The sequence below is a fragment of the Choloepus didactylus genome, chromosome 9 (genome assembly GCF_015220235.1).
Source record: "Choloepus didactylus isolate mChoDid1 chromosome 9, mChoDid1.pri, whole genome shotgun sequence".
NCBI lineage: Eukaryota > Metazoa > Chordata > Mammalia > Pilosa > Megalonychidae > Choloepus > Choloepus didactylus.
In genome coordinates this window covers 81,316,818-81,329,317 of record NC_051315.1, presented here as the reverse complement: position 1 = coordinate 81,329,317, position 12,500 = coordinate 81,316,818, and the positions used below count along the sequence as shown (strand labels likewise).

At 38.8% G+C, this 12,500-nt stretch overlaps 1 protein-coding gene across 2 annotated transcripts in view; it reads right to left on the bottom strand.

The window, feature by feature from the left end:
- Positions 1–92: 92 nt before the first annotated feature.
- MFSD6 (major facilitator superfamily domain containing 6) overlaps positions 93–12,500 on the bottom strand; it is an 85,422-nt gene continuing 73,014 nt past the window's right edge. Inside the window, exons 6-8 of one of the 2 annotated variants that reach the window (XM_037849232.1) lie at positions 4,383–4,663; positions 2,530–2,554; positions 2,239–2,382 (exon numbers count right to left, since the gene is read on the bottom strand). In XM_037849232.1, the coding sequence (XP_037705160.1) occupies positions 2,372–2,382; positions 2,530–2,554; positions 4,383–4,663 (317 nt within the window). In that variant the 3' untranslated portion in view covers positions 2,239–2,371. Of the gene's footprint in view, positions 2,383–2,529; positions 2,555–4,382; positions 4,664–12,500 lie in introns of both variants that reach the window. The other variant, XM_037849231.1, reaches the window with a different exon arrangement.

Here is a 12,500-nt window from a genome sequence, read left to right as displayed (position 1 = left end):
TCATTAAGGCAGTGATGATCAGCCTGGGCTTTGTGACACCCTTGAGTATTTCCAGGGATCTCAAGAGGGGTTATAAAATTCTCAAATCAAAATTTAATTTGAATTCACTTTAATTTTTTTTTAGAATGACATATGGCATTTTGAGAACAGGAAGAAAATGTCACAAAGTCCACAAACCTAGGAGCACGTCAGCTCCAAAAAGACTGGAGATTACTGCAGTATTAAGCTCTCACAGTAAACATTTCATTACAAAGGCCTGTTGAATTTGGTCTCATTCATTATAGAGGAAAGAACTTTTTGTTTGGTCACATCTTTTATCATTAAGAAATATTTAAAAATGGTATTTATATTTATTTCAGCATATCAACAGTACATTTCCAAAACAGCAGGCTTTTCAAAAGAATAAATCAGAACTGTAAACACAAGATACAGTATAAGTTTTTGACTTCCTACAATCGGTTTCACAAATCCACTACTATACATTCATAGTGAGGTTCAGCTTGTCACCCATTTCTTTATTTCTGAAATTACATAAGCATAATAAATACATCTGATTTTAAAGGTCACTTAAAATGAGTCATGATAATATACAGTACAGTACGTTTCAGTTCAAGTGCAAAAATAACTATTTGCTTAATTCTATTTCTTTCAGCTATTTTATTTTTAAGCTGTGTTTTGTGAAGCTGGACATCCAAATATAGAACTTCCTTCTCCCAGATGCAGTACTGGGCAGAACTATGGTGTCATGGAGGGGCCCTCACTTTACAACTGATCCTAACTAATCAGGGTCAGAGAGTAAGATGAGTGGCTCATTTTCAATGCTGTTCTTTTCTTTACTCTCACCTGTGCCTATCCACAGCTCTGATATGCACCATAATTGACCTTCAGCTAGAGTACTGTTCCCTTTTCCACAGCTCCCCCCCCCCCACCAAGGCTTCCTATTAACCTCAGCTTTCATTTTTAGCAGCAAGCTTTATGCGTGATTCACCCAGCCATTGTTCTGACTGTAGCTGTAATATTTACATTTGCATACCCATATCTGAACTGTCCAGTGTCTGACTACACCTTTGTGGGAAAGAATGCACTGAGATTTGTTTCTTTAGTAGTTAGAAATAATAGTTCTTATGTTCTTCCTTCCAATTCCTGATATCCCATTCACCGCCCTTTCCCCTCATCAAAAACAAAACAAAAAGTGATCCAGTGTGTAATTTTTTAAAAATTGTATCTCTTCCCCAGGCACTTAAATCTTATACTGTTATTTGTAAATAGTGCTGCTTAATTAAAGACACCCTTAGGAATACAGTGATTTTTGTTGTTGTTTTATTCCACCAGCTAAACAGAGCCCAAATCACTATATAAAATGGTGTAAATAGTGACAGAGGCTCTTTACAGTATCAGTATATTTAGTAAACTCTTGTCTAACAAGCCACAAGATATACTGAGTTGGTTAATTTGAAATACTCCCTAATTTCTGGTCCTTCTTAAAGCCCTTTTTCTTTTTTCTTTTTTTTAGAATTCAGCTTAGCTTGCAGTAGTCAATAACAGCTATGCTGCTCAAAGAATCAACTATTTTCCTTATACACCATAGACATACAAAAATATACTTGCTAGCGATACGCAAAGTTCCTCATGAAACTTTCTCTTTTTTTTAAACAAAAGCATATATGCTACTAATTTTTATCTGGTTACTTTTTAAATGTTTTATAATTTTTTAAATGATTCTCAAGAGAAACAAAATTATAGATGCATTCTGTTTCTTCCCAGTTTGATTTAAGAATCAAGTAATTCAAGTAAGTAATCAGAAAAGGGAAATTGTATCAACATTCACTTTGGAACAGTTTCCCTCCACTCAGTGTAACTGCTGGTTCCAACTCTTAACTGCACTGGCAGAGAAATCTTGTAGCACTTTAACCTAACCAACAAAAACTGAAAGTCCTCGTTGAACCCCATTTCCCTTCTGAAACTCCAGTGGGATTAGGAAAGTTTACCTATTCCTGCCAATATGTACTGTAGCTCCTGCGTGTGTGTGTGTTCTATGTTAATGAGTTTAGATATTTAGAAGCTTATGCGGTGCTGTGATCCTCGAGGTGAGGTGTGTCCTGGCTTTGGGGTGCCTCACCCCCTGTGTCCTGGCGGAGGAGCCCAATTCCATGCAGGGAGTTTGACAAGCAGGATCCCTCAGTGTCCTCCGGGGTCAGGCAAGGCCTGCTGGGCCTGGCTCTCCTCCATGCGCTGATGCACATGAGGGTGAGCGGGGCTGGCCTGGTTGTGGGATGCTGCTGCTTTAGGGGCTGGCCGACCTTTAGGTGAGTCCGAGTGAGTCTCAGGTGGGACAGGCTGGGCTCCACCAACTGGAGGATTTTCTCGATTCTCACTGGCCCCCTGGGTGGGAAAAACAGGAAATGTCCCACGGTGAGTGACAGCAAATATATCCAACCTTTTTTTTAATATGATCTCAAGTAAGATACGGGAGGGAAATCATCTTGGAGTACCCACTTCAGGGAACAGAATAAGGATAGAATGTCTTACCTTTCATCTCTTTCCCTATGTGCAACTGCCAGAGCCGCATGAAAAACACAAACACTATAAGTAGATGTATCTTGTGGACAAAGGAACATTGCTACCAAAATACAAGTTACTACCAGGCAAACAATTTACATCAGCAAGTATTTACTGAGGCCCCTTTAGCTACTGTGTCAAGTCACTGAATATTTGAAAGGCAGTCCACTGGCTAGGACCACAGAATTCAGGAGCTGGAAGACACATTGTCTAACAGTGAGTCAGTATGGCAGAGCCAGGAAAAGCATGTCATACAGTTAAGAGTCCTAATGTATATTTGTATTTCGCAGTGCACTTTAAAAGTTAAATAAGAATGTCCACATTAACGGGAATGTAAACAAGCACTTATGTAACCGTGAGTACACACTCGCTGCAGTGGATTACCTGCAGCAGTTTCTATAAGATGCAATATTGGTTTTTACAAGCCAGGAAACATGTTTTTTTCCTTTGTTTTTATTTTTTTGTTAAAAAAAAACAACAACAGATTCTTCCTCTGAATTAGTACTCATTGCTTCAAATAGCTGAGCACCAGAGGGAAAAAGTAAATCACTTTTGTGATTTGATTCTCAAATGTAAAAAAAATCTTAGTATGATGACTTCATAAAAATAACCAAGCCATACCTGACAGTTCTGCTTAATCTTAACCAACCAGGAAAAAAAAAAATAACATTTTAAATTTCAAGCCTAACGTGCTTTTGTGAAAGTAAGGATGAGTACCCAAATTAATGAAAACATTGCTATTCAAGCAGCAGATATCATCCTTCCACCTGCTCCACCTCCCTGCTTCAAGATATTAAAATCTTTCATATGCTTCTCCCAACTCTGTATTCCAGTTCTTGACTGCAATCATGTGAGTTTATCATCTCAATAGAAAATACGTAAATAAATAAATGAATAGGACCATGCATGAACCACCATTATGAAGAATCAGATTTGGTTGAAATTATGCAAAGATTATATGTTAGTTTGCAGAGTCATGATAAATTTAATCAAGGTAGTTCAAACAAATTTTATAAAAAGGAAATTACTCAAATCACCCTTTAAAGTTTGTCCCTTTTAATTTTTTTCTTATGTGTCCTCTGAAGCTATACTAAATATAGAGCTTACATGACATAATGATACAAATAAAAGGGAGTGATTTAATATAAAAAAGGAGAAAGTAGACTCATTACTTAGGCCAAACTGTTCATAGAGTTCACATTCATTTTCCCAGTCTGAATATAGCTTTAGATACACAATTGCCTATACATTTTATCAGCACGATCTGACTTTACTAAGGAGAGAACATACCTCTGGGGACAAGAAAAATGACACTTTAAATTTTTTTCAGGTGAGGTCACCAATTAAACCACACTTCCACTGGGTTAGGTGTCCTATCAGATCCATACAGTGGCTCAGGTTATTGACTCCATTTATTGAGGCCCTATTATATATAATGCCCCAACACTAGAATTTTGGAATTACAGAGATTAATAAATATGGTGCCCCAAGGCAGACTACATATTTCACAGCCACTGATGTCCCCAACACTGAAATGTTTAAGAAATCCACAAAATCAGAATGGATTTTATTTCTTTCAAGAAATACTGTCTCCTCTGTGAAGTCTTCCTGAGTTCCAGAAGGCAGAATTTTCCCTCCATGGGACCTTGTATTTACCTCTAAAATGTACTTATCGCAGAGAACTGAAATATTTGTTGCATCTCTATTTTCCCATCAGATCTTCAATAAATCTTAAATGAATAATTGAAAAACTAAAACCACTGAGCCTGCTTAAGGTGTCCTCGGTGACGGGTAATATTGAGAGCCCAGCAGAGGAATTTTACCTGTAAAGGCTGAATCTCTGAAGCACGGTTTTCTCTCGTTAGTTGCATCATCTCTTTAATCTGGTACAGCGCATAGACAAAGGTCACCCAGGGAGAAGAGCTGACTCCCCAGGCTGGTTTGTTCACATCTTCCTGTTCTTCCTGGTGCTTGGTTTTCTTGGGCGGAAGTCGGGGCTCAATGCGTGGCATGACATCTTCTGTCTGCTGCTGTACCAAGTCGATGGTTGCAATGGGAACAGGGCTTGAGGGCACAGGAATCCTTTCTGCCAACATTGTCTTGTCTGGAGGGAAAATAATGTTTAAATCCTTTTTCAGAGTTTTCTTCATATTTAAACAAAGCCAAAAATAATAATAAAATAAACCAACACTACTGTAAGTATTTTAGTGTGCTTAGCAACATTAATAAATTGCTGTTTACCCGGGATTTTTTTTTTTTACTTGGTGCAAGTACTCAATAAATATACAAGACATTTATCTTTCAGGGTCTCCTTTATAGAGCTTATGAATAAATTATATTAACTTATGAGAACTATCTTATATTAAGTTTACATTTACTTATGAAATCTATTATTCATTGTATTTAGATATAACATCACTGTTATATTGGAGTATTAAACCCATTTACAGGACTGTGATTTGAAAGGTGAATACAAAACAGGAAAAGCCATGTGATAGTTGTTTTATTGGCCTTTTAAGGAAGGCATGGACCAAGGCTATTTAAGAGATATGATCCAATTAGGATTATAAAAGAGCAAGAGTTAGAAAAACCAGTTTGATCTTCCCTTCTGAGTTACTCGGAATTAAAATCTGTCTCTGGAGTTTCTGTAATAAGGTAATTTTTCTCGTAACAGAAGCACTTCAGGTTCTGAGGCAAAGGTTCCTCAAAGGATAGAACACCCAAAGATGAGCCCCGTTCTGGGATTCAAGAGCTAAGCAAGAATATTTCTACTCTCCTGGATGACTTTCTTCATTACAAAAGTTAATTCAGATGAGAGGCGGGGCAAGATGGCAGACTGGTGAGCTGTATGTTTTAGTTACTCCTCCAGGAAAGTAGGTAAAAAGCCAGGAACTGCGTGGACTGGACACCACAGAGCAATCTGTCTTTGGGCATACTTCATACAACACTCATGAAAACGTGGAACTGCTGAGATCAGCGAAATCTGTAAGTTTTTGCGGCCAGGGGACCCACGCCCCTCCCTGCCAGGCTCAGTCCCGGGGGAGGAGGGGCTGTCAGCTCCAGGAAGGAGAAGGGAGAATTGCAGTGGCTGCTCTTACCGGAAACTCATTCTACTGATTCAAACTCCAACCATAGATAGACTGAGGCCAGACACCAGAGACTCTGAGAGCAGCCAGCCCAGCAGAGAGGAGACAGGCACAGAAAAAAAACAACACGAAAAACTCCAAAATAAAAGCAGAGGATTTTGGGAGTTCTGGTGAACACAGAAAGGGGAAGGGCGGAGATCAGGCCTTGAGGCGCATATGCAAATCCCGAAGCAAGGCTGATCTCTCTGCCCTGGGCACTTTTCCTTAATGGCCCTGGTTGCTTTGTCTATTAGCATTTCAATAACCCATTAGATCTCTGAGGAGGGCCTTTTTTTTTTTTTTTTTTTTTTTTTTTTTAAATCCTTTTTGCTTTTTCTAAAACAATTACTCTAAGAAGCTCAATACAGAAAGCTTCAAAGAATTGAAATTTGGGCACGGCAAGTCAAGAGCAGAACTAAGAGAGCTCTGAGACAAAAGGCAATAATCCAGTGGCTGAGAAAATTCACTAAACAACACAACTTCCCAAGAAAAGGGGGGTGTCCGCTCACAGCCACCATCCTGGTGGACAGGAAACACTCCTGCCCATCGCCAGCCCCATAGCCCAGAGCTGCCCCAGACAACCCAGTGTGACGGAAGTGCTTCAAATAACAGGCACACACCACAAAACTGGGCGTGGACATTAGCCTTCCCTGCAACCTCAGCTGAATGTCCCAGAGCTGGGAAGGGGGAGCAGTGTGATTTAACAGAGCCCCATTCAGCCATCATTTGAGCAGACTGGGAGCCTCCCAACACAGCCCAGCAGCCCAGAACTGCCCTGGGGGGACGGCACTCACCTGCGACATAGCACAGTCATCCCTCAACAGAGGACCCGGGGTGCACAGCCTGGAAGAGGGGCCCACTTGCAAGTCTCAGGAGCCATACGCCAATACCAAAGACTTGTGGGTCAGTGGCAGAGACAAACTGTGGCAGGACTGAACTGAAGGATTAGACTATTGCAGTAGCTTTAAAACTCTAGGATCATCAGGGAGATTTGATTGTTAGGGCCACCCCCCCTCCCCGACTGCCCAGAAACACGCCCCACATACAGGGCAGGCAACACCAACTACACACGCAAGCTTGGGACACCAATTGGGCCCCACAAGACTCACTCCCCCACTCACCAAAAAGGCTAAGCAGGGGAGATCTGGCTTGTGGAGAACAGGTGGCTCGTGGACGCCACCTGCTGGTTAGTTAGAGAAAGTGTACTCCACGAAGCTGTAGATCTGATAAATTAGAGATAAGGACTTCAACTGGTCTACAAACCCTAAAAGAACCCTATCAAGGTCAGCAAATGCCACGAGGCCAAAAACAACAGAAAATTATAAAGCATATGAAAAAACCAGACGATATGGATAACCCAAGCCCAAGCACCCAACTCAAAAGACCAGAAGAGACACACCTAGAGCAGCTACTCAAAGAACTAAAGATGAACAATGAGACCCTAGTACGGGATATGAAGGAAATCAAGAAGACCCTAGAAGAGCATAAAGAAGACATTGCAAGACTAAATAAAAAAATGGATGATCTTATGGAAATTAAAGAAACTGTTGACCAAATTAAAAAGATTCTGGACACTCATAGTACAAGACTAGAGGAAGTTGAACAACGAATCAGTGACCTGGAAGATGACAGAATGGAAAATGAAAGCATAAAAGAAAGAATGGGGAAAAAAATTGAAAAACTCGAAATGGACCTCAGGGATATGATAGATAATATGAAACGTCCGAATATAAGACTCATTGGTGTCCCAGAAGGGGAAGAAAAGGGTAAAGGTCTAGGAAGAGTATTCAAAGAAATTGTTGGGGAAAACTTCCCAAATCTTCTAAACAACATAAATACACAAATCATAAATGCTCAGCGAACTCCAAATAGAATAAATCCAAAAAAACCCACTCCGAGACATATACTGATCACACTGGCAAACATAGAAGAGAAGGAGCAAGTTCTGAAAGCAGCAAGAGAAAAGCAATTCACCACATACAAAGGAAACAGCATAAGACTAAGTACTGACTACTCAGCAGCCACCATGGAGGCGAGAAGGCAGTGGCACGATATATTTAAAATTCTGAGTGAGAGGAATTTCCAGCCAAGAATACTTTATCCAGCAAAGCTCTCCTTCAAATTTGAGGGAGAGCTTAAATTTTTCACAGACAAAGAAATGCTGAGAGAATTTGCTAAAAAGAGACCTGCCCTACTGGAGATACTAAAGGGAGCCCTACAGACAGAGAAACAAAGACAGGACAGAGAGACCTGGAGAAAGGTTCAGTACTAAAGAGATTCGGTATGGGTACAATAAAGGATATTAATAGAGAGAGGGAAAAATATGGCAAACATAATCCAAAGGATAAGATGGCCAATTCAAGAAATGCCTTCACGGTTTTAACGTTGAATGTAAATGGATTAAACTCCCCAATTAAAAGATATAGATTCGCAGAATGGATCAAAAAAAATGAACCATCAATATGTTGCATACAAGAGACTCATCTTAGACACAGGGACACAAAGAAACTGAAAGTGAAAGGATGGAAAAAAATATTTCATGCAAGCTACAGCCAAAAGAAAGCAGGTGTAGCAATATTAATCTCAGATAAAATAGACTTCAAATGCAGGGATGTTTTGAGAGACAAAGAAGGCCACTACATACTAATAAAAGGGGCAATTCAGCAAGAAGAAATAACAATCGTAAATGTCTATGCACCCAATCAAGGTGCCACAAAATACATGAGAGAAACATTGGCAAAACTAAAGGAAGCAATTGATGTTTCCACAATAATTGTGGGAGACTTCAACACAACACTCTCTCCTATAGATAGATCAACCAGACAGAAGACCAATAAGGAAATTGAAAACCTAAACAATCTGATAAATGAATTAGATTTAACAGACATCTACAGGACATTACATCCCAAATCAACAGGATACACATACTTTTCTAGTGCTCACGGAACTTTCTCCAGAATAGATCATATGCTGGGACATAAAACAAGCCTCAATAAATTTAAAAAGATTGAAATTATTCAAAGCACATTCTCTGACCACAATGGAATACAATTAGAAGTCAATAACCATCAGAGACTTAGAAAATTCACAAATACCTGGAGGTTAAACAACACACTCCTAAACAATCAGTGGGTTAAAGAAGAAATAGCAAGAGAAATTGCTAAATATATAGAGACGAATGAAAATGAGAACACAACATACCAAAACCTATGGGATGCAGCAAAAGCAGTGCTAAGGGGGAAATTTATAGCACTAAACGCATATATTAAAAAGGAAGAAAGAGCCAAAATCAAAGAACTAATGGATCAACTGAAGAAGCTAGAAAATGAACAGCAAACCAATCCTAAACCAAGTACAAGAAAAGAAATAACAAGGATTAAAGCAGAAATAAATGACATAGAGAACAAAAAAACAATAGAAAGGATAAATATCACCAAAAGTTGGTTCTTTGAGAAGATCAACAAGATTGACAAGCCCCTAGCTAGACTGACAAAATCAAAAAGAGAGAAGACCCATATAAACAAAATAATGAATGAAAAAGGTGACATAACTGCAGATCCTGAAGAAATTAAAAAAATTATAAGAGGATATTATGAACAACTGTATGGCAACAAACTGGATAATGTAGAAGAAATGGACAATTTCCTGGAAACATACGAACAACCTAGACTGACCAGAGAAGAAATAGAAGACCTCAACCAACCCATCACAAGCAAAGAGATCCAATCAGTCATCAAAAATCTTCCCACAAATAAATGCCCAGGGCCAGATGGCTTCACAGGAGAATTCTACCAAACTTTCCAGAAAGAACTGACACCAATCTTACTCAAACTCTTTCAAAACATTGAAAAAAATGGAACACTACCTAATTCATTTTATGAAGCTAACATCAATCTAATACCAAAACCAGGCAAAGATGCTACAAAAAAGGAAAACTACCGGCCAATCTCCCTAATGAATATAGATGCAAAAATCCTCAACAAAATACTTGCAAATCGAATCCAAAGACACATTAAAAAAATCATACACCATGACCAAGTGGGGTTCATTCCAGGCATGCAAGGATGGTTCAACATAAGAAAAACAATCAATGTATTACAACACATTAAAAACTCGAAAGGGAAAAATCAATTGATCATCTCAATAGATGCTGAAAAAGCATTTGACAAAATCCAACATCCGTTTTTGATAAAAACACTTCAAAAGGTAGGAATTGAAGGAAACTTCCTCAACATGATAAAGAGCATATATGAAAAACCCACAGCCAGCATAGTACTCAATGGTGAGAGACTGAAAGCCTTCCCTCTAAGATCAGGAACAAGACAAGGATGCCCGCTGTCACCACTGTTATTCAACATTGTGCTGGAAGTGCTAGCCAGGGCAATCCGGCAAGACAAAGAAATAAAAGGCATCCAAATTGGAAAAGAAGAAGTAAAACTGTCATTGTTTGCAGATGATATGATCTTATATCTAGAAAACCCTGAGAAATCAACGATACACCTACTAGAGCTAATAAACAAATTTAGCAAAGTAGCGGGATACAAGATTAATGCACATAAGTCAGTAATGTTTCTATATGCTAGAAATGAACAAACTGAAGAGACACTCAAGAAAAAGATACCATTTTCAATAGCAACTAAAAAAATCAAGTACCTAGGAATAAACTTAACCAAAGATGTAAAAGACCTATACAAAGAAAACTACATAACTCTACTAAAAGAAATAGAAGGGGACCTTAAAAGATGGAAAAATATTCCATGTTCATGGATAGGAAGGCTAAATGTCATTAAGATGTCGATTCTACCCAAACTCATCTACAGATTCAATGCAATCCCAATCAAAATTCCAACAACCTACTTTGCAGACTTGGAAAAGCTAGTTATCAAATTTATTTGGAAAGGGAAGATGCCTCGAATTGCTAAAGACACTTTAAAAAAGAAAAACGAAGTGGGAGGACTTACACTCCCTGACTTTGAAGCTTATTATAAAGCCACAGTTGCCAAAACAGCATGGTACTGGCACAAAGATAGACATATAGATCAATGGAATCGAATTGAGAATTCAGAGATAGACCCTCAGATCTATGGCCGACTGATCTTTGATAAGGCCCCCAAAGTCACCGAACTGAGCCATAATGGTCTTTTCAACAAATGGGGCTGGGAGAGTTGGATATCCATATCCAAAAGAATGAAAGAGGACCCCTACCTCACCCCCTACACAAAAATTAACTCAAAATGGACCAAAGATCTCAATATAAAAGAAAGTACCATTAAACTCCTAGAAGATAATGTAGGAAAACATCTTCAAGACCTTGTATTAGGAGGCCACTTCCTAGACTTTACACCCAAAGCACAAGCAACAAAAGAGAAAATAGATAAATGGGAACTCCTCAAGCTTAGAAGTTTCTGCACCTCAAAGGAATTTCTCAAAAAGGTAAAGAGGCAGCCAACTCAATGGGAAAAAATTTTTGGAAACCATGTATCTGACAAAAGACTGATATCTTGCATATACAAAGAAATCCTACAACTCAATGACAATAGTACAGTCGGCCCAATTATAAAATGGGCAAAAGATATGAAAAGACAGTTCTCTGAAGAGGAAATACAAATGGCCAAGAAACACATGAAAAAATGTTCAGCTTCACTAGCTATTAGAGAGATGCAAATTAAGACCACAATGAGATACCATCTAACACCGGTTAGAATGGCTGCCATTAAACAAACAGGAAACTACAAATGCTGGAGGGGATGTGGAGAAATTGGAACTCTTATTCATTGTTGGTGGGACTGTATAATGGTTCAGCCACTCTGGAAGTCAGTCTGGCAGTTCCTTAGAAAACTAGAGATAGAGCTACCATTCGATCCAGCGATTGCACTTCTCGGGATATACCCGGAAGATCGGAAAGCAGTGACACGAACAGATATCTGCACGCCAATGTTCATAGCAGCATTATTCACAATTGCCAAGAGATGGAAACAACCCAAATGTCCATCAACAGATGAGTGGATAAATAAAATGTGGTATATACACACGATGGAATACTACGCGGCAGTAAGAAGGAATGATCTGGTGAAACATATGACAACATGGATGAACCTTGAAGACATAATGCTGAGCGAAATAAGCCAGGCACAAAAAGAGAAATATTATATGCTACCACTAATGTGAACTTTGAAAAATGTAAAACAAATGGTTTATAATGTAGAATGTAGGGGAACTAGCAGTAGAGAGCAATTAAGGAAGGGGGAACAATAATCCAAGAAGAACAGATAAGCTATTTAACGTTCTGGGGATGCCCAGAAATGACTATGGTCTGTTAATTTCTGATGGATGTAGTAGGAACAAGTTCACTGAAATGTTGCTATAGTATGTAACTTTCTTGGGGTAAAGTAGGAACATGTTGGAAGTTAAGCAGTTATCTTAGGTTAGTTGTCTTTTTCTTACTCCCTTGCTATGGTCTCTTTGAAATGTTCTTTTATTGTATGTTTGTTTTTTTTTTGTTTTCTTTTTAACTTTTTTTTCATACAGTTGATTTGAAAAAAGAAGGGAAAGTTAAAAAAAAAAAAAAAAAGAAAAAAGACAAACAAGGAAAAAAAAAAAAAAAAAAAAAAAAACGATGTAGTGCCCCCTTGAGGAGCCTGTGGAGAATGCAGGGGTATTCGCCTACCCCACCTCCATGGTTGCTAACATGACCACAGACATAGGGGACTGGTGGTTTGATGGGTTGAGCCCTCTACCATAAGTTTTACCCTTGGGAAGACGGATGCTGCAAAGGAGAGGCTAGGCCTCCCTGTATTTGTGCCTAAGAGTCTCCTC